This window comes from Canis lupus, chromosome 3 (genome assembly GCF_003254725.2).
Source record: "Canis lupus dingo isolate Sandy chromosome 3, ASM325472v2, whole genome shotgun sequence".
Lineage (NCBI taxonomy): Eukaryota > Metazoa > Chordata > Mammalia > Carnivora > Canidae > Canis > Canis lupus.
In genome coordinates this window covers 55804447-55827931 of record NC_064245.1, presented here as the reverse complement: position 1 = coordinate 55827931, position 23485 = coordinate 55804447, and the positions used below count along the sequence as shown (strand labels likewise).

Below are 23485 nucleotides of genomic sequence, written 5' to 3'. Positions count from 1 at the left end.
CACACAGTAAAGCACTAACAGATGCTAATTTTTGATGTCATTATAATCAATATTAATACTGGTATTCATGCAAATGAACTGAAATACATGATTATCTATGAGAACATGAAGTTCCAAAACCAACATAAGGAAGAGTAAAAAGAACCTAAAAGGGAGAATAATAACTGATAAAACGATCACATCAACCTTGACAACCAACCAGGTATAGTTGGTTTCATGGGTGTTAATATCAAACTGCTTAAGGACTAGAAAATTTCTGGAAAACTGTGTGGAGGTTCCTCAAAGAGTTAAAAATAGACCTGCCCTATGACCCAGCAATTGCACTATTGGGGATTTACCCCAAAGATACAGATGCAATGAAACGCCGGGACACCTGCATCCCGATGTTTCTAGCAGCAATGTCCACAATAGCCAAACTGTGGAAGGAGCCTCGGTGTCCATCGAAAGATGAATGGATAAAGAAGATGTGGTTTATGTATACAATGGAATATTACTCAGCCATTAGAAACGACAAATACCCACCATTTGCTTCAACGTGGATGGAACTGGAGGGTATTATGCTGAGTGAAGTAAGTCAATCGGAGAAGGACAAACATTATATGTTCTCATTCATTTGGGGAATATAAATAATAGTGAAAGGGAATATAAGGGAAGGGAGAAGAAATGTGTGGGAAATATCAGAAAGGGAGACAGAACATAAAGACTCCTAACTCTGGGAAACGAACTAGGGGTGGTGGAAGGGGAGGAGGGCGGGGGGTGGGGGTGAATGGGTGACGGGCACTGAGGGGGGCACTTGATGGGATGAGCACTGGGTGTTATTCTGTATGTTGGTAAATTGAACACCAATAAAAAATAAATTTATTAAAAAAAAAAAAGAAAATTCCTGGGCCATTTAAACTGAGTCATAAAATAAAAAACAATGAAATCTACCCCTTAATTTGTTATTCATTTCATGCAGCTCGTACAATGCTGTTACCTATACTCCATGAATATGAAGTAAATATAAAGTAAAACTAATCTATAAAATGCAGATCATCCAAACTTAACAAACATAAACATTTTACATGAAAAACCATCAACAAATTTAATTCATTGCTCTGTTAACATACTGAAATACATTCAACAGTAGTTTTATTCCAGGAACACATGACTCATTGATATTAAGAAATGTATTACTGTGATTCATGGTATAATGGGCTCAGAAAAGAAAAAACATCTATTGCCTGAGAGGTACAGAAAAGACCATTTGATAAAACTCAACATCTAGCTGCCTTTAAAAAATTAATCCAGTAAATAGAAACAGTTGTTGTAGTCACTATATCATTATAAACGCCATGCAGATCAAATCTCTTAATGCAGTGTAGCATATGTAAGAATTCTGACAATGGCAGGCATGAGAAACCACATTGCACCACCACTTAACACTGTCCTGGGAGTTACAGCAAGTGTACTGAAACAATAAGCTATAAATATGAGAGAAGAGATCATCTCTAAGAAAAATACGTATAGGGGATCCCTGGGTGGCTCAGCAGTTTAGCGCCCAGGGCGCGATCCTGGAGTCCCGGGATCGAGTCCCACATCAGGCTCCCGGCATGGAGCCTGCTTCTCCCTCCTCCTGTGTCTTTGCCTCTGTCTCTCTCTATATATCATAAATAAATAAATAAATAAATAAATAAAGTAAGTAAGTAAGTAAGTAAATAAATAAATAAATAAATCTTTAAAAAAATACGATAGGTTATAAAACAAAAAGTATGATTATTTTTGTATTAAATATATACTATTTAACTCTACACTTAAAAATGGTTAAGATGGTAAATTATACATTATTATCTTTTTTACCACAATTTTAAGAAACGATAGTTTCATACGTGGATATAAAGAGACTGGTGGTTACCCCTATGATAAGAGAGAACTCGTACACAGCCGTCTGCATTTTTCAAACACACCTATATTATGGCCTACATTATACTGAAAATTACTTTTTAAGAAGAACTTAAAACATAACATTTAGCATTCATATAGAAGAGCTATAACATAGCTCTTCATATAAAATAAAATAGACAAACTTATATAATAAACAAAGCAAGAAAACACAAACAGAATTGGTAATAAGACAATAAACCAGATTGAAAGAATCAAATATTTTATGTACATCTTATGTACCCAGCCTAGATGACTTTATAAGTGAACTGTTTCCAAACTTTCAAAGAGAAGGTAAGTATCACATTCTACAGATACTTCTCTAGACCGGCACTGTCCAATACAGCAGCCACGAGGAACATATGATTACTGAGTACTTGAAATGTGACCAGGGCATCAGATGGAGTAAACTTTTAATGCTATTTGGTCCGTCTATGTAAATAACCACATATGGCCAGTGGGTACCATCACACAGTGCAGCTCTAGAGGGTGGAAGAGATGATGTTTCCTATTTTGGAAATAGCAAGAAAATGAAGACCAAACTTACTTAATATCCAAGAAAAATCTGGACAAAATGCTAGGAAACAGAACAGAATGGTGTATCACAAGAATATGCAATGATCAAGTGCTGTTTTTTTTTTTTTTCTAGGAATGCAAGGACAATTGAATAATCAAGAAATAATTAAAATATAATAAATCCATGACATCAATTACAGCAAGCAGAAAAGCTCTATAACTTTGTCTTCAGATGCTGAGAACACATCAATAAAATTCAGTATCCCCGGTTTAAAAAAAAAAAAAAAAAAGCAGCATAGTTTGTTAGCACAATACATCAGAGATATGAACCAACCAGCATCAGCAGACCTGAAACTAAAACTACTGTTTTCATTGAAGTTAGGAACTAGACAGAAGAGCCGTAATGAGTACCTATCATATTTCTATTGGTGATTTAAAAATAAGAAACAAGACACATTATAAGGACACAATAAAATCACTATCATCTATAAAAGAATAATTATTAAAACCAGCTGAAAATTAATTCTAGGAAGTGACTAGTTAGGCCACTGGTTATTTGCTGATTAAAATAGATTCTGTCCAAGTGAAAATGTTGATAAGGTGTATTTAAAAGAAATTCGGGGATCCCTGGGTGGCGCAGCGGTTTGGCGCCTGCCTTTGGCCCAGGGCGCGATCCTGGAGACCCGGGATCGAATCCCACATCAGGCTCACGGTGCATGGAGCCTGCTTCTCCCTCTGCCTGTGTCTCTGCCTCTCTCTCTGTGACTATCATAAATAAATAAAAATTTAAAAAAAATTTAAAATTTAAAAGAAATTCACTAGTAAGTGAATTCAATGTATTACAAAATGTACAAACTTGAGATTTCCTTGGAAACAACAAAATCAAATCTGCGTGTAACGTCCAATAGCTCTGACTCCTCACATACCCCACACAACTAAAGCCAGAAAGATGGGCAGATGGACACACAGCCCTTCAGTCAATCTCTGCTGACTTCCCATCACCCGGCAACCCACCTCAGCAGAACTAAAACCAGCTCAGAAAAAAGCTAATTACTGTTATTTTTCCTCCTGTTGTGAAAAGAGGAATATCATGTTTCCTCTTAGAATATGTCCTTAAAATGTTGAAGACTTAACCATATGGAAGAGTTCTGAAAGTATATAAGAAAAGGCTAAAGATTTGGAATCCTAATTCAATTTCCCCTCACATTTTAATAGGAGCCTGTAGCAAACATTTATTTTTAGAGACATTCTTGGTAGGGGCTGAACAAAGGGCTATTGTGTGTTAAACACAGGGAGGTCTCTCTGGTCTCATCTACCCAAGTTTTTCAAACATCAGGTTGGAATTAAATGATTTTAAACTTTAAATCAACTATTTCCAGACCACAAACTCTATTCCACACTGATCAGTCAATGTGTTCTCCAAGTGAGCTATAACGGAGTTCAAATGTGAAATCTACATTTTCCAAGTGCCAATAAAGGAACTTTCCTTTGGACTTTGACTATATGCACTGAGTTGTTCAAAATGCCATATAAGTTTTCATTTCCTTCTCCAACAGAAATTTTCATCTGCATTTCATCAATCCGACTCAGCATCATCTCTGATGAAAAGCACATGAGTATCAGTCATTTCATTCTCTCTTATATTCTTATTAAACAGGAATTACAACTTTTCTCTAAGTTAACAAGAGCAAAATAGATGGGCTTTATAGGCCTGCCCTGATCACTATGAACTTTGTAATGTCTTAATTTGTAATATGTGTTCTGTCACAGGCCTGCTAAAATAGAAAAGAAAACAAGAAATTATCTATGGTTTGTGGTGTGGTCATTTTAAAACATGCTAACAAATTTTTTTGACATGTCTGCCATCAAAAGGTGGAGTTGGTCTCCTCCCTCTGAATATGGGCCGGCCATGGTGACTCACTTCTAATATGGAGTGAGGTAGAAGCTAGGGGGAGGCAGCAGAAGCTATATCAGCTTCTCCAGGCTCTTCCTACGGGATGCTCACCTGCAGAACCCAGCACCATGCTGTGAGGCAGCCAAGCCGCCATATGGGAAGGCCACATGTTCAGGCCCCAGGCCCACCCCCAGCCATGGCCCCAGCTGCCAGCACCAGCCTCCCCACGGGTGAGTCAAAGGAGCCTTCTGTCACTCTAGCGCACAGGCCTGGAGCTCCCTAGCTGATGCCATGAGGAACGGAGACAAGTTGTCCCACCGAACCACCCCCAAACTGAAGATTCATCAAAAAATAAAAGCTGTCTGTTTTTGGCCACCAGGCTGCGGGTACCTTATTATGCAGCAACAGGTAGCTGGAACATGTCCATTAGTTCAACCAAATTCATCCATCCGTCTTCTTTTTAACTTCAAATCTCCCCAAGAAGACAAACCTCTTTAAAGTTAACAAAGATACAAAACACACTCGCTCTCAGCCCACTCACCTGGACAACCTGGTGGCTGGGGTCCCAGCATCGGCTACCCTTGGCCATTAGGAAGCTTTCTCCTGGGCTGTGTGCTTCCCACCGCCTGACATGCCAGGAGACTTGGACTGCTGCTCTCTGCTGCCTGAAACTCACTCCTAGCTTTGGAAAGTTCCTTATTAAATACCTGGCTGATGAAAATGCTGCTCCTGTGACATATGCTCCAGTTTTTAAATCAACAAACAAGTGGAACTTGCCTAAAAGTGTGGTTCTGTTTCCAAGGCTGCTAACTAGTTTCAGGATGTTCCCATGAAGCAATTCAAATGCATTATCAAGCCCACTGAGTAACCATATCAAAAATTTTCTGTTCCTGAATACACACGAGGAAGGAAAGTATCCTAATTACCTGAAATAACATTTTTCCCTAAGAAGCACAAGCCTAAGAAGTTAAAGCTGGAAGGGACCGGAGAGATAATCTAGGATTTAGGATTCTTTTTAACCAGTGGAAAACTGACATAATCTATGTGAGATTTTCATGACATAAGTACTAAGAATTTTTACCTCGCTCCCACCTCACTGAAATATCAACCTACCAGAATATAATGGCAACGTTAAACTTCAATTTTGTTCATATCTTACAAACCAAATGTACAAAATATAATTTGGTGGATATTTTATCACTAGAGCAATAAAATGTACTCCTTATGATGTTATTTAATATTCCATCCTTAATGTTTAGAATATATGATAATAAGTATAACAGTATGTGATGAGCATAATAAAAAAAAAGTCCTGTGAACCCACAAATAGTCTTCTAAAAAAAAAAAAAAAAAAAAAAAAAAAGAAGCAGCAGCAAAGTGGCTATTCTATTTTTACCAAAAGAAATGTTAGCAATCACTGCTCTAGTCCAAATCATTTGGAGAACTGATGTCCAGAAAGATTATACAACTGGCCCAAGGCCATATAACTAGTTAGTGGCAAAACTATGACCAGAATTTTGGTATACGCATGTTTTCCAGTCTTGCACAGGGCTCAGATTTTAATTAATAAAAGGAAAATGATTATTTTAGTTTCATTTCAAAAGGCAAATCAAAGTGGTTGGCTGGATTCCAACTCCTTCAAGGTTACTTGCGTAATCCTTCTGGTGGACTGTCTTCCTCCTTAAGGTAAAGAAATGGGGGCCCAGGCAGTGCAGGCATGTGGGAGGAATGTGGCTGACAGTGTGGACTGGCCAGGCAAAAGCACTCACAACCCAGCATCCCTGGCCTTAACCGTGGAGGCTATAAGAGTAAAATACTCATCCCCTCGCCTCTACTGCAACTAGGGGGGCCATGTGACAAAAGCCACAATAAATGAGACTACACATACATAGACATCACTGAGCAAGCATTTCTTCCCAAATGAAAACAGCGCTGTGAGAAGGACTCTGGCTCTTGTACTCTCTTCCTGCCAGGAATGTGGGTGTGATTCCTGGAGACACTGAAGGTGTTGTGGTTCTCTGGGGGCAAAAGCCACACACTGAGAACAGCAAACAGGCATACAGAAGGAACCCAGCTCCCTAAGAACACAGGAGAACCAAGCTCCAGCCCTGGATTATCTATCCTCCCGCTTCCTGTTGAGTGAAATTCCAAACTATGTAGTTGGTTTTTAGTTACCTGCAGCTAAACACAATCCGAACTCTTATGCAAAATCAATCTGGCTTTCCTCCTCAATCCACTTCATCCCCAAGTGGTGTGTGTGTGTCTGTCTGTGTTATTTCTACATAGCTAAATTTTGTGAACAAATGTTTTGTTACCTTGACCATCACCCTCAGCTCCTACCAAGCACCCCACCATTATTTCTGAAATAGCCGTAAAGGAGAAAGAGGCACACCTCTTCTAAGAGGCAGAAAGTGTTAGCTTCCAGCAGGTCTCCTACAGCAGATGGCAGGGTGAGGGCTGCCCCAGGCAGCAGATGAAAGACAGATGGTTTTCTTCCTCATACACCACAGAGCCTCAGCTCTGGACAGCACAGGGAAATCCAGAAACTACTGCACATCAAGTCCCCAGCCTCTACTGGGGAAAGACTGCCAACACTGGGCCTTAGTTGGTGGAAACAGGACAAAAACCGTTCACTCTACAAACACCCTCCCTTTCACTTGAGTGTTGTGTTAGAGATCCTCTCTGCCTTACCTTCCATTTAAAAACAGTGTCTTCCATTCTTCTTCCCATACCCCTTCTGATAAATTATTTTGTTGGCTATGGTAGCTCATAGAGTTATATCAACTGCTTAGGTTCCATGGCATTTTCCAAAGGGATGGAAGAGAATAGGTAAGAATGATGAGAAGTCGGGAATTCTACTAATTCCATGCCCCTCCACAAAAAAAAACAAAAACAAAACAAAACAAAAAAAACCCTCATAAACTAAAGAAAAGAATGGATCTCTGTGAGGGAGTAGCAAAATGCTTAGGCAAATTTCTTGGACCCGAGTTCACAAAATCCAAACAAATCGTCAGCTATTCTGGACCAGCAGTCTAGACCATTTCCTTAAAAGATAAAGAGAATTCCTAGCGCAAACAATCACCCAACAGCTTTATAGCTGACAGTACCCTAAGGGTTTGGAAAGCAGCAGCACAGGAGCTACGGCATCCCCACACCACACTCAGGTCCCTGTGATGCTCCAAGGGAAACTCCTCAATCTGAGACTTTCGGGTTGCATGAACAACCTCAAAAAGTGAACTCCGCACATGGGAGGGGAGGCTAGCAAACATTATGGGGTTGATAGTATTTATGGATGGAAATTGGTAACTCCTATTAGGAAAGCAACATCCAATGGATTAAAAGTATTGGAAGAAATGAAAGGAGTTCCATAGACCTTTACATCAGAATAGTTTCTAATAATTTAGAACCAGAAAGGTCTTAGTCATCCAGACTGACTTCTATGTGAACAGGAATTCTCTTTCTTGCTCCCAGCCAAATGGAACCCCAGCTGAAATCAGAGCATTCACAAATTACTTAAGCAGCGCTTTCCGAAACAGAACTGCGAGAATTCACAGCAAGTCACAGATCCACAGGCTAACTGCTCAAATGCAAGAATTTAAAGTCTAAGGACGCCAGAAAAAAACAGCCAAACTAAAAGAGAGATCACAGTTGTTTCCTTCAAAGATCTCACTAAGTTTGTGCCACATACTGGCCGCTCTCTCCAAATGGCACAACACGGCCTTACCTAGCACATTCCCTGGAGGTACCTCCTCTAGGTCTTCCAGTTCTCTCCCCATCAGAAGATACAGGTTTTCTAGAGTGCAGCATGCCATGTGGGGAACCGGGGGAAGGTCCTCTAGAGGAGCCGAGAAGCCTAATGGCACCTGGGCAAAGAAAAGCAATTGAAGAGAAGTCAGGAGGCATTGAATAAAAACATTACGTACTATATATACGTTATTTATATTCATGGGTGAGATGGTACAGTCATACTTGATATAAACCTGAAATACGGAAATTTGAAAGGGTATGATATAAAATATATCTCTTTTATGAATAAAATCGGAAGTAGTGAAACTTTTCACATACTTAAAAACTGTCAAGAATTCGACAATTGTCATAAGCTTTATGGCTTAGTAATATAAATTCTGCTATGATCTGGACCACCACATTACCCAATAGACGCAAATCCCCAGAGTCCCTTGCCAGTATTTTTGTAAACCATGTCATACACCAGTTCTGGTGGCAACTGTGCTATTACTTCAACACTTGTTACTACTATTATCACTTAAAATTCTTTTACTCTTATTATAATGCCCTTCAAGCATTCAGCAAGAGCAGGTGCCAGTCCTGAGTTACGCATGAAAATGAGTAACTTTGGAAGAGTAGTCAGATGTGATAAAAATGCCATGAAAATGGCCAAATAACAGCTATTCTAAGCTTATGTTGGTAATCTGGAAGACAGCACGCTGCAAGATACTGGGGATAATATTTGTTCTTACAGAGAAACCGTCTCAAATTATGTAAGTTTTGTCAAGAGTTATTCAATATCTTGAAAAGTATTCAAGACAGTGCCTTGAATTATTCAGCAACCACCGCATAAATGCAAGTACCCTGAAAGTCTTTTAATCAACCAACTTATCTTTGGTACCCCTAGGCCCAAGGCACTATGGTATCTGTGAAGTGAGAAAAAAGTAAAGTTATAGCACATATAAAGATAACATCACAAACGGAGTGACAAAAAGCACCAGAGGCCAGGAAATTCATAAAAGCCCAGAGAAGGGAGAAGCTCTTATGTTAGGGAAGACTTGGAAACCCCATGAAAATGCTGGCCTCTCAGGCACACACAACATTCAAATGTACTTGCTCTGATTCAGCGACAACTCTGTAGGATAGCTCTAAAGACACACTGGAAAGACATACAAAATAGAAGGATGACACAAGAGGAAACGGAATTATCCACAGATAATGTGATCACCCACTTAAAATAAGCTACAGATAAGCTATAATTAGTAAGACAGTTAGCAAGGTGGCTGGACTCAAGGACATCATACAAAAGTTAACTGTCTACATCAGCAAGAGAAAAAATATTTTTTTAAACAGTAACTTTTAGAGTAACAACAAAATGTAAGATAGCCAGGAAGAAGTCTAATGAAAATTATTAAAATAGAGAAAATTATAAAACTTTAATGAAAAACACGGAAAATAACCTAAATAGATATGCCTAATAGATGCATAGATTCTATACTGCAAAAAAGTCAATTCATGCCAAATACATGTGCTAATTTAAAGCAGAGTCTCAATGGAGAGTTTCACAGGACCTGACAAACTGGCAAGCTTTATACAGAAGAGAAGAGAGCAATAAGCAAAGCACTCACACACACATGAAAAAAGGCAGATGACATGGCTTTTTAAATATCAAAACACTTAGAAGTGAAGTCAGTACTGAATAGAGACAGTGATTGATAGACAAACAGAAAAATGAAGTCTAACAGTCCAGAAACAGACCAATGCACATATAAAATTTAATTTCTGACAAGGTTGACAGAGCAGTGGGTAGAGAAGGGAATTCGCGGAATGGTGTTGGAACAACTGGTATTTGTGAACTTTTTTTTTTTAAGAGTTTATTTATTTATTTATAGAGACAGAGAGAGAGAGGCAGACACAGGCAGGGGGAGAAGCAGGCATCCATCATACAGAGAGCCTTATGTGGGACTCGATCCAGGGTCTCCAGGATCACGCCCTGGGCTGCAGGCGGTGCTAAACCGCTGCGCCACCGGGGCTGCCCAACAACTGGTATTTGTATAGGGACAAAATAAGATAAGATACCTTCTTCATATCATATACAAACACTGAATCAAATATTTATACGTGAAAGGTAAAACTTTAAACTTTAGAAGGAAACACAGATGAAATATTGCCTTTGGTACAGTCACAATTTTAATTTTCTTAAACAAGATACAAAAATCAAAACCCATAATGGAAAAGACTGACAAATTCAACTACATTAAAATTGAGAACTTCTGTACATTAAAAGATACTAATAGAAAATGTGACATGTCCCAAACTAGAGAAGAAATCTATAAGACTTCAAACTAACAAGGAATTAGCATCCAGCTTATACAAAGAACATCCTAAAAACCAGTGTGTTATAAATATTTAATTTATTAAATTTAATGTAAATTAAAACCTCTTGAAAAGACCATATCATATGCATCTGATTGGCAAAAATTAAAATTCTGGCAACAGCAAATTTTGGTGAGGATGTGGAACAACTGAAAGGTTAAGCACTCCAGCTGGGAGTGTAAATCAGAACTATTTTGGAGGACAATCTGGAATTAACCAGTTAAGCTGAAGATACACATACTCATTACCCAGACAATTCCACTAAAGGTGTATTCCCTAGAATTTCTTGCAAATGTGCACAAGGAAATACGTATTAAAATATTCAAGGAAACAATGCTTAGATTAACAGAAAAATGAAAGCAGCTCAAATACATAAAAAGAGGAAAATGGAAAAATAAAATTGTTTATTTATATAATGGAATATTATACAGCAATGAACACTGGAGTACAGGAATAAGCGTCAACATAAATTAATCTCACAACGTTAGGTAAAAACACTGAGCCGTAGAAGCATAACTACAGCAAGATTCCATTTATACAAAGTTCAAAAATAATATATCCTTTCATAGCGCATGGATAGGTCATAAAACTATAAAGAGAAACAGAAGAATGTCATAGCCTAATGGTAGACCCCCCGATTCCTGCTTCCTGTTCATGCCTTCTTGCAATCCCCTCCCCGGGCGTGAGAGGGGCCTGGAGCCTGCTTCTCATCAGAGGCATATGGCAAAGGCGGTGGGATGTCACTCTCATGATTATGTCACATCACCACCAGACTGCCTTGCTAATAAATTCAGCCTGGACTCTTCTTGCTGGCTTGAAGGAGTAAGTGCAGCCAAGCTGGGAAAGTCCACATGACAGGAAACTGCAGACAGCTTCTAGGAGCTGAGGGTGGCCAACAGCCAGAGAGAACGTGGAGCCCTCAGCCCTACTGGTACCAGGATATGAATCCTGCCAACAATCGAAGTAAACCTGGAGACAGATCCTTTCCCCAGTGAGCCTCCAGAAGAACACAAGCTGGTCAACACCCTGGTTGCAGCTTTGTGAGACACCACCAAGCAGGACTGGCTAAGCCATGCTTGGACTCTCAATCCACAGAGACTGTGAGATGACAGAAAGTGTACTGTTTTAGTTTGCTAAATTTGTGGTAGTCCATAATGTGCATCAATAGAAAAACAACATAATGGATAAACACGCAAGTCCAGGTAAGGCTGACATCTGGGGTACGTGTAATAATGTATCTCACATTGTTTTTAAACCAGGTTGGATTTAGATTCTTCTGGGGCCCCAACTACTGGAGCATGGAGTCATTTGCACTGTCAATTCATTTCACTGTTGCTCCTTGAGTCAACTTGACACATGAGAAGTGGATTTCAACCTCTAGCCTCACGAGAGCAAAGATACACTACATAAGATAAATCGGAATGCTCATGGAATTTATAATGCCCAATAAATCAGTGCTATGGTAAGTAACAATTTTTACTCATCTTGACAGTTTAGAGAACTAAAAGGAAAAAAATTAGCCACTGCTTGACCCTTACTGATAAATTACAAACTACCAACTATGTCTAAACCAGAATGTTAAGATGACCATAACTGGGTTTTTATACAGGCCATCACAGCACTCTCAGCCCCCAAAAATATAGCCCTACACACACCCACTGCTGTGCTCCCTCCTGCCAAAGCAGAACACACCTCAGCCCACCAAGGGCTGTTTACCCACAGCCTAGCACAGGAATCTCTAAGGATTAAACTGCTAACAGTGATGGAATAAACATCTGAGGCGAGGCAAGGCAGGTTAATGGCAGACCCTCCCAACTGCCACCCGGCTCCCTGTCATGTTTAGCCACGACCAGTAGCTTCCCTGGTTTACCCACAAGGAGAGGAGCCTGCGCTCTCCTGCTCACGACACAGCACATCTTACATGTCCTTACTCACTGCTTCTTGCTGATCCTGACTCACTCCCAGGACTTCTGGCATCTTCATTATCCTACGACCTTCAAAACATAACTACTGCATATACACTTTGCTTATGTCCAAAACTGTTGTAGGTAGCTCGAGCCTATGGTTTCTTTCTTGCACTTTGGCTCAGGAGCACTTAGAGGCTGGCTGTTCACCTGCCTGAGCCTCCTGATCAATTTCTGGGACCTACTTGCCAGGCAATGGCTGCTGGCCACCTGCTCTCTGCCTGTGTCACCCAGTTTTTGGATCTCCATATTTAGTGAAGATCTGCCATTGCCTTGACTCCAACATGACAGCTGCTCTTATCGTATCTTTTCCTGAGCCTTGAAAAGACTTATGATTAATTAAATAAGGCCTGAAAACAGAGTTCATATACTGGTTTAGTTTTCCAAATGCTACTAAGTGAGATAGATTAACAAATGTCACCAAAGCAACATAAGAGGAGATATATGGATTCATATGAATGTGCCTTTCTAGAGACAAAACCAATCTACCAATAAGGTAAATGCAACCAGTTTGAAAAGATATTAAGAACCTTGAAACAATATACTAATGTTTTCCTTCCAATTCTTACCCGCTGCAAAAACTCAACGGGACTGTATTTAGGCCCCAAGACAAAAATTTTCTTTCCTCTTCGAGCCACACCACTGAACACGCGAGCAAATGCAATAAAAGACTCTTGGTTGTTTCCTTCCTGGGGCAGAGATTTAAGGGTCACAGTCTCCAGCTGATGCTCATCGCCTGCCGGAAACAAAAGGATAGTGAGTGCTAAGAACACTCTTTCCAATCCAGGACCCACCTAGAAACACTACAAACACAGAGGGAGCACTGAATAAGGCACACCTGGCCCAGTTTCAGGAAAGAAACACCCAGAATGGCGGAATACTGATGAAAGTTATGATTAAAGCCGAGCCCAAGAGCTATAGGATGAGTGTTCTAAGTTAAAAAACAAAAACAAAAACTTACTTCAAACCTATTTAGGAAAACTATACCTTTTGGCTCTTCTGCCTGTGGACTTGTTTCAAGGGCACTCCCACCCTGGGGGCGCTCCATGGGTGCCTGGCCCTGCGCTGCTGCCAGCTTCTCCGCGTGCCTCTGCTTTGCACGCTCACGCCTCTGAGCAATTTCTTCCTGAGTGAGAGGTCTACAGGAGATCACAGATATGTTAACATCCAGCAGCACCATGAACCTCTTAGTAGCCGGAGCAGGGAAACGGCAACCATCAGTGTGGCTGGGTGACGATGATGGTCACAGGTCCCCTCCAAGCAAAAGGTTTCCCCCAGCTGTGGCGACAGAAGAGAAAGCCTCGTGGGCTCTCTCTAGAAGAGAGAGAGTGTATCCCTAGCTATACAGAGCTTACAAACTGACATGGGGGAGCCCATGTCCCCCGAGTCAGCCACAGCAGCACAGGGCCTCTCTGTAACACCCACATCCACCTCCCCATACACAACCACCCACAACAGCATGGGTCTCTCTGTAATGCCCACATCCACGTCCCCATCCAGAGCACCCACAGCAGCACAAGGCCTTTCTGCAATGCCCACATTTCTTCTGGATGAGGCAGGTACCAGGGCTCATAGCACCCCTTTAGAGAAGCAAGGGTAAGACCTCAGTAGGAAATGGAAGTTTTCTCCACAAGCACAAAAACATATCTTCAGGGAGAACTGGGGTCCAAGAGGCAGGGTTCAAGGTCAGGCTGAACGCTGGTTCAGCAGGCCTGAAAGGTCACACTGTGATTATCAGCCGCAGTGTCAGACCTCAGTGCACGGTAGAAAAGGCAGGGCATGGGTGTGTCTGTGGGTTCACTAGGCGTTAGTCTTGGTTGGGGTGAGGGAGGGGGTCCAGGTATTCTTCCTAAAGAGTTACCGTCGAGTCTATCAGGCCACAAAAAATGCACATACATCCTTAATTAATAACAAAAGTCTTTTCAAAAGGAAAGCGCTAAACTGAATAAAAATGGACATTCTGTTTAGGAGTTTAAGTTTGGAAGGTGGAAACCAGGCAGGTGCACTAAGTCCCAGGATCTGGCTCTTTCCCATGTGCCTTCCTAAACCTACGTGCGTCCTCAACTCCCGCACAAAGCAAGAGCAACTGCTACCCTAGTGCTGGCAGCACTAGAGCATCTCAGCCCTGTACTCTGGGACCAAGCACCAAGAAACTCAAGACCAAGAAATTTCTGTTCCTAATTTTATGCTCTAGCTGTAGAAGCTCAGCTCTGCCACCTGGTCCTGTCACTCTGTGCCTCCCTCCCGCTGTCCCTCACCTTTGGCACTGTGATTTTCTCTCTGATCTCTGACCTGACACCCAACAGGTAATCTCATCCCCACCCTGCCATCCTGCTCCCCGCCCCCCTCCCCTAAGTACCGGAACCATTCAGATAGTCCTTCTGCATATACACTGTTCCTGTGCATTTGAAATGGCCACATATTCATGGAGCTCCTAAGCTGAGGGCCCTAAAACCCTTCTCCCTCCTACTTCAGGTGGGTTAGCCTGGAAGATGATTGCTTACAGCACTGACTGTCCACTGCTGTACCCTTCACATTCCTGTCTGTTAGACAAGGCCTCCCAACAGGACTGGACACTAGTTCTACCTCCCTTGGCAACTGCCCCTCAAAAAGATGAGTTTGGTTCTAGGAGCTGTCTCTTTTGGTCAGTCCCCACATGACTGCATGGCTGCATCATAGGACACAAAACCTGAGCAAGTAATCTCTGAGAACAGACTAGTCAGGTGTGTCTTGAGCCAACCAAAACTGCTGGTACTGGAGGCTGGCTTCCCCTGCAGGAGATCAGCTTCCCTCCTGGAAATTCTAAGTATTAGAAGCCCTTTAAAGTATGGAATAGGTCTGCTTCCTCATCATTTCCCACCACAGCTGCAGTTCTGTCCTCTGGAGCAACATCCAACTGACCCACCTCTCCCTCTCCTTGTGATGGCCTACACTCTTCCCCTTGCCCTGCTCCACAAGGGGCAACACTCCAACTGTCCCATCCATCAGCCCCATGTTTGTAGACTCTTGCTAAAACCTCTTACAAGGGACGCCTGGGTGGCTCAATGGTTGAGCATCTGCCTTTGGCTCAGGTCATGATTCCAGACTCCTGGGATCGAGTCCCACATCGGGCTCCCTGCATGGAGCTTGCTTCTCCCTCTGCCTGTGTCTCTGCCTCTCTGTCTCTCTCATGAATAAATAAAATCTTAAAAAAATAAAAATAAAAAAAAATAAAACCTCTTACAAGAATATCTGAAAAGTGCAAGTTAAAATATAAATGTAGGATGTAATATCTTCATTAGAACAGGGAGGAAAAAATACAAGACACCTATTTGCCCATGAAGAAAAAGTCTCCTTCAACGAGCTTATCACTAGGATCTTGACAACCTCTTAATCACTTTGCATAATTACAGTACATAATTGTTACAACAATTAAATGAAATAGATATTATCATTCCTACGTTACAGATGATAAAGCAGAGGCTTAGGAAATTTAACCTGAACCAGAGTCACCCGGAAAATAAATGGAGAAGCCACAATTCAAATCCAGATCTGACTCCAAACCCTGTGCTCATTATCCTCAGGATGTCTCCCATTCAGAAGGAATTAAAGATGATAATATCATCATCACATTAAGTAAATCACTTTAACTTTGGTTAAGAAAGAAACATATTTATTCACATAAATTACATCTTCATTCTCCCTAAATTCATGACACAGTCTGTAATAAATTAGCATTTATAGTCATAGTCATCAAGTCAGCATCCAATGCACAGAGGCTCCCTGCCCGTCTGAGCATTTGCCCAGCCATCCCGTGAACATTCACTCTGTGCCCAGCGCTGCTGGGGGCTAGGGCAGTGGTGCAGGGAAACAGAGCAGACAGCTGGACAGGGACTCACACAGAGTCCCCACTGCATTTCCAGCATTTGTGGAGAATAAAGAGGAATTTATTTACAAGGAAACAGAGCTTGATCAGCCAAAGAAAAGCTGTGGGTGACAAGTTCCTCAGGCTGTAGCTGAACGAACCATTGATGGTACTTCCCGAATGGAGGGGCATTACTGATTACTGACCCAACAGCAGAGATGAAGGGGTCAGAGGCAAGCACGCTGCCTGGAAGGCTGGGGAGAAGAGTGGGGAGTGAAGGAAATGCTGCAAGGACGCATAGCCATCCATCCTCCGGGCTCCACACAAAACGCTCATGCTCTGGCTGGGCAATGCTAGAGTGTCAGGGGACATGTTGCTGCAGCTGCTACCAGAGATGAGATGGGGGAAGCAACAGACCCAAGAAGTGGCTTCTGTTTGAAAACAGCATCTCATAACTGGAAGGAACTGGTTCTTGAGAAGGAAACAAAAGCAACACACAGACTCAGAGATTCAGGGGAAGAGGAACCGCCTAAAAACTCGCAATAGAATGTTACTTACCAGGCATTTAGACCAAGTACATACTAGCAAGAATTCGTAATCAACTACAGTTGAGAAGAGCAAAAACAAAGGACCAAAATCTAGAAGGGCTGGGAGGTTGGATGGCTGCTAGACATTTGATAGCTCCTAAATTTAGGAGCAGGAGCTGAAAAGCCACACTGGGTGGAACTTTCCAGAATACCCAGTGAGAAGCTAAGGAGCAGCAGAGTGGCATTTTCAAAGTTACATGAAGAGTAAAACCAAATGCAGAAGCTGGAAAAAAGAAAAATAAAAGAAAAAAAGAAGGAAAAGCCACCCTGGATGAGCAAGGCCAGATTCCAGGCAGCAAACTACAGCCCCAGTGGCCTCCTTCCAGCATTGTGACCTGGAGCACCTAACTCACTCTTCTCCAGGATCCTTATTTTCGTCACAGGTGAACCTGAAACCCTAAATCCTTCCACTGGAGAGAAGTGTTGTTAGATCTCTCTCTCACCATGGGTGGTGAGATACGAATACTGTAAGAGCTCTGTAGACAACAGCCAGTGATTACTGTTACTGCCATTATTATTCACAAGACAGAAGAGTAAGATTTAAGATGCTCCCGAGTTGGTAGACATTCTTAAGAAGTAATATTTACATTATTTCTCTCGGGTTACTGAGAAGATCCCTACAGAGAACATCCAGAGTAGATGTGGGTACTACAGAAAGAGGAGCTTCCAGACCCCACAATCACACTGAAGGAAGGTGGTCCATGGATTGGCAGAGGCTGAGACAGTACGGGGAACCAGACAGGAGGCTGCTGCTGCTGTCATTTTCATAGGAACTGATGAGGATCTGAACTAGATGGAGAAGTGGTGGAGTCGGGAAGGAGGGTAACACACATGGAAACCGAGATGATGTAGAAGAGATTCTCCAAGCCATGGGCAATGTGAGAAATAATCCATCTCTGGGGGTGCCTGCCTCCTGCCACAAACACACAGATCAGCACTCATGCTCAGGCATTCATAAATCTCCACGAGGTCATCAAAATGGGCTTGGAAAACTTGCCAGATGCTCAATAAAAATGAACTGTGGCTACTGGATTATGATTCTTGAATTTACATGAATTCAAATCAATCGTCTTGGCACTGACTCAACACTGTCTCCTACAGAGAGATCACAGAAAGATACTGCACTGTGCACAGTGTGTGCTCCCACAGGGGATGCTCAGGACCCATCCCGGCCTGAGGAGGAAAAGGGCTGTCTGCACACTCCCACCTATGCCACCTCTGTGCTCCCCCAAACACACACCACCATATCCAGGGCCCAGCCCAACCTTCCCCTTCTCCTTACCTGGGTTTATTCTGGGGCAGAGCCTTGGCATCAACTGCAAACATTTTGGAAACAAAGATAATAACTGGAGCAGTGTCCTCGCTTCCACATTTCAGGAAAGCTAAAACAAATAGGAAGGAAAAATGTCACTAGCTTTGCCCATTACCAGAAAGGCAGACTTCTAAAACACAGGATGCTTAGAATATGGCATCATCTCCCAGCCTATAATCTTTTATAACTACAATAAAATTTCTATTTAGAAAAGTATAAAATTGCTAGAACATAGTAGAGCAAAAGCAAGCAGAGCTGGTAGAAATGGAGAAAGAAAGGTGAAATAAACAGAGCAGAAAGAGGGCTGGGAGCTGAAGCATGCAAAGAGTGCTAGCCCCTTGCCCCCACTACAAGCCCTCATAAATCCCTCCCTACATCCTGAGAGGGGGTAAAACTGAGAAATCCTACCACATGTCAACAGCCCACAAAGCAGCTTATTAATAAAATACGTAAAAGTTACACAAGTTAGAAAATGGACAAAATTATCTCACCATGCAGTAACAAAACACTTAGAAATAAAGATTCAATATTATAAACATGTCAATTTTCCCTAAATCTAAACATTCTAATGCAATTTCAGATCAATACACTGACATTTTTCTCAACCTTACTGGAGGTATAAAACCACTGATTGGTAAATTTCTTAAAAAAAAAAAAAAAAAAGTTAACCCCCCCCCATCAAAATAATGTGCACAAAGATTAAAGAATTCAACAGTAATACTGAAATAGGAGCAAAGCTACAGGAAATCAGAAGAAGCATACAGCAGGTGTCTTGCTGGGGACACCGGTGCAAGGCTGTCAAGACCACACTGTCTAGGATCACTCAGGCTGCACTGGGGAGAGAACCAGAGGAAACCAGAGTGGAAGAGGGGACTCTGGGTGAAAAGCTATATTAACACCCTAATGAGAGATCACGGTGGCGTGGCCCAAGGAGACAGAAGCAGAAATGCTGGGAAATAGGTGAATTCTGCATAGATTTCGAGGCAGGAATATGCAAGATGTGCAGATGGACTGGACGCAGGGCTGTGAGTAAACTTAAGAGCCACGGATCACTCTGAGCTTTATGGAGTGAGCAAATGAAAGGACCGAGTCTCCTATGACAGAGCTGGAAATAACCAGGAGAGGCAGGCTGAGGGAGTAGGGAAGAAGCCCACTTGGGGTATGTTAGGGTTCAGGTGCTTCTCAGACAGCCAAGCAGAGAGAGGTGCTGTGGGCACCTGAGTCCAGAGCCGAGGGGGCACACAGACCCCGAGACACACGAGTGAGAACCATGAGCAGATGCTGCTGTAGAAAGCCCCGAGACAGGTGGGATCGCCAGGAGAGGGAACACAGGCCCTGCTTGGAGCCTCCCGCCTGAAAGAGAAAGGAAAAGGAGGGAGAGGAGCCAGGAACAGAGAGTAAGAATAACCAGCCAGGGAGGAAAGCAGAGGCTGGTGGGACGCCTGGACACCTAGATAACAAAATGCCTCAAGGAGGAAGGAGTGACCTGCTGGGTTAAGCGCTGGGGCAGGTCTAGTTGGATAATTGTTCAAAGGAGAGTCAATAGGGGCCCCAAGAACAGCAACCAAGTGGTTTTGGGGATGGAGGCTGCAAATTCAACAGAACGGGAGGAAAAGAAGTGGCAATGGGGAGTACATGCAGGGGACCTTATGGAGCCTTTCAGAGCCTGGAACAGGCAGTTCTCCTCCTGTGGGGAGCAGTGAGAAGCCCAGCCCTGGAACCCTTGGCACAGTCACTAGGGACCCAGCCATGCTGGTGACACAGCAGCTCAGCGACACCTTATTGGCTGTGAGGGGCTGGTCACAGGGTCCCAGTGGCTTCTGAGATGAGATCCAGGCAGAAGGGATGAGGCTCAGAACCTCTGATGTCCCACCCCAGGAGTGAACAAAACAGCAACGCTGAAGCTCTGGCAAAATGGCCTTTTGTGGAACTGGTCATTTAGCAAACTGGCATTTGACAAACTGATCTAGAGCAGCCTTGACTGAGGATGGTCCGAACTACGGCACATGCTGAGGCCACCTCTACCTCACCTGCTTTCAGGGCCTGGGTTTCCGGCGGTAGAGAGTCGAACGTCTGTGATCCTGTGCACATCAGTCTCTCCACCCTCTCGGCTGTCATATCCAGGGGGCTGGGAAGCTTCTGGCATACCATAGCTGACGTCTGCTGTCAAGGGCTCACAACCTCAAACACATGCCCTTCACCCAGATAGAGATTCCCAGCGCACACTATGTACCGAGGTGACAGTGTCGGTCCATACAGGAAATGCCTGAGCTGGGAAACGCTGTGCACCACATCTCATGGTACAGACACACTTCCAAGGAGTTCACAGACTCGCTACAGCCTGGGAAGGACCCTTGGCACAGATATTCTAGGACATGGATGGCCCAGGGAGCAAGAGAGGGCAGCATAGCTTAGTAGCTCGGCTTCACATGGTTTCAGTCTATCTACGCTTCTATCAAACAACCATTAGCCACCAGCCAGGATACTGGAATGTCCCTGACCAGAGCCAGTGTCACTGCAGGGGTGAGGTGTCACTTCCAGCCCACGCCCAGGACCCTGCACCCAAAGCCCTCCATGTGGGGACTGCTTGGGACACGCACACCAGTGAACAAGAAGACAATCTGAATTCACCTATAAAATCACCTCAGTTAAGGTGCACCACCTCAAATCAAGTCTTCTGGTAGTCACTAATATGATGAGAAATATCAAAAGGCTAAGATAATATGGCACTAAAATTAAACACTGATCTAACATAACATAAACACCTAAATTATCTACTTATATGTAAATCTTAGTAAAATATTTTATTTTTACAAACTACCAAATAAAAATTCAAAAAATGCATCTTCTTGAAAGAACCTGTATGTGAGTTGGTTTAGTAAGACCATGAATCAGTACCAGAACATTCATTTGTAAAAGCAGTAAATACAGCTTCATAGCAGAGTACTAAGTACAGAAGACTTATTTTGAGTTGAAATGTGTTATCTCCAAAGGATTTCCTGATTGCCAGTAACGTGATGTTTTCTCCAGTTTTGTCAGAACCATGATTTCATTACAAACCATCCAGGCAAAGGATACCGAGCACAGCATGGGAGATGGGCAGCCACTGGCTGCAGATGGCATTGATCTGAACTTTAGGATCTGAATGTCGTGCCTCTCGGGCTCCAATTTTCAATCCTAAAGAAGTCACTATTTTATCAATTTTTTCTCTGTCCCTGTAGTAAGCATACAAGTGGAGGGAAAGTCAGAGACAGGAGGGAACAGACAGGAAATGGAACTCCACGTTCTCTGACACACTTACTTCTAATGTACGTCTGCTACAAGGACCTGAACATGCCCATGGAGGGGCACCTGCCATGGTGGGGGGCAGTTCGGTCCTGACACCCTTCCTTTCCAAGATCCCCCTCCTGCAAGGCTCCCAGGGGGGCACCATTCCAGGGCCCATAGGTGAGCTGTGGTGACCAGGAAAGCAGCCTTATGTGCGAATGCTCAAGGTCATGATTCCAACTCTGGAAAAACTCTGAATTTACTAAAGCAAAATTTCTTTTCCACTGGTTTCAGGCAAAGTGTTCCCAAGTTCCCAATTAATGATCCTAGATATCAAACACCCTTTCTGCTACAATTACTACATTATTTTAGGCTGAGTTTATAAAGACAAAGACCCAGTGTTTCCCTCCATCCCTGTGTCCCCTCATCTCAGCATCCTGGGGAACCCTGACTACCGTTCTGTCCCTCCTGCTCCCTGTGACTGGCTGGTCTTCAAAGGCTCTGCTCACTTCCTTGACCAACTAAGGTTTCTGAAGCATGTGGCTCATCGACCCTGAAGGTGAGGGTGGATCATACTGCCCAAAGATAGACGATTTTATGGCAGTCTTACTTTTTCAAGACGGCATCATACAAACTCCATATATTCTCCAGGATCAGCTGCACAAATAAAGGTTTCTTTCCTTTTGCCTGTAAAAAAGAACACATGCACTTAAGTTTCTGAATTTTTAACAGGTAGCTTATTTATCCTTGACATGTTTTATTAACAACAGGTCTCATTTCTACCAGAAAACATTCACTTAGCAATAAAGTAGCAGGAAACAGTTGTAAGAATGCACTAAACAGCCAATAATGTGCAGTGTATATAACAAACCACTGTTCTTTTTCTCTGGGAGCAGGGACTTGACAGATGATGAGAACCACTGTGGGGCATGTCACTGCAACTGCCCCAGCACTGCCATCAAAGGCATGCATGACATCCAGGCCAAGCACGAAAATGTCACACTGTGTGTGCAGGTCCCTTCCACAGACTTCTAAACAATGCTCTTAAATATGAAAAATGTTCAACTTTGAAGAAAAGGATACTAAAACAAAAAACAAAAAACAAAACCCTATCATTTCTCTTACCAAACTATATGCAAAATAATGGCACCTCAAGAAGGATACCGTCACACACATGAGACGGAATATACATGGCCACCCCTTTCCTGAAGGACAGGTGAGTAACGAGATAAGGATGACCGTCTCCAGCTTACAGATGTAAGAATGAGGACAGTCCACAGAGCTGGTAGCAGCAGAGCCAAGATTCAAATACAGACTTGGACTCTTGGGTGCTCTTTGCCACCTCACTACACCAGCTCCTTTTTAAAATATACTGTTTATAAAACAGTATTTTTGGGCAGCCCTGGTGGTTCAGTGGTTTAGCGCCGCCTTTAGCCCAGGGCGGGATCCTGGAGACCCAGGATTGAGTCCCACATCAGGCTCCCTGCATGGAGCCTGCTTCTCCCTCTGCCTGTGTCTCTGCCTCTCGCTCTCTCTCTCTCTCTCTCTCATTGTCTCCCATGAATAAATAAAATCTTTAAAAAAAAAAAACAGTATATATATATATATATAAAATATATCTATTTTTTTTATTTTTTATTTTTTTATTTATTCATGAGAGAGAGAGAGAGCGAGAGGCAGAGACACAGGCAGAGGGAGAAGCAGGCTCCATGCAGGGAGCCCAATGCGGAACTTGATCCCAGGACCCCAGGATCACACCCTGGACTGAAGGCAACGCTAAACCGCTGAGCCACCCGGGCTGCCCTATAAAAGGCTTTTAATGGCACAGGAAGATGTTCACGATATGATGTCAAGCAAAAATCCAGCCATGTTATATAAACAATATAAGCTCAGCTGAGGGATGGACATCTCTATTCTAAAAGAATGAAAAAAATTAAAACCACAGCACCAGCAGCGTTGGCTTCTATTCTTTTCTTATAGCTTTGTATTTACAAATATTTTCTAAAAGGAAATATATATATGCTCTTCCATGAGAATAAATTTATAAAATCCTGAATTTTACATTAAAAACAACAAACA

General features: G+C 42.6%; 1 protein-coding gene across 3 annotated transcripts in view; it reads right to left on the bottom strand.

The window, feature by feature from the left end:
- EFL1 (elongation factor like GTPase 1) overlaps positions 1–23485 on the bottom strand; it is a 120120-nt gene that overhangs the window by 64627 nt on the left and 32008 nt on the right. For all 3 annotated transcript variants that reach the window (XM_025436920.3, XM_025436919.3, XM_049108514.1), the window contains 7 exons: positions 22017–22093; positions 21218–21354; positions 20170–20292; positions 18110–18209; positions 13384–13535; positions 12966–13132; positions 8055–8193 (listed from right to left, as the gene is read on the bottom strand). In XM_025436920.3, coding sequence (XP_025292705.1) covers positions 8055–8193; positions 12966–13132; positions 13384–13535; positions 18110–18209; positions 20170–20292; positions 21218–21354; positions 22017–22093 — 895 coding nt within the window. The remainder of the gene's footprint in view (positions 1–8054; positions 8194–12965; positions 13133–13383; positions 13536–18109; positions 18210–20169; positions 20293–21217; positions 21355–22016; positions 22094–23485) is intronic.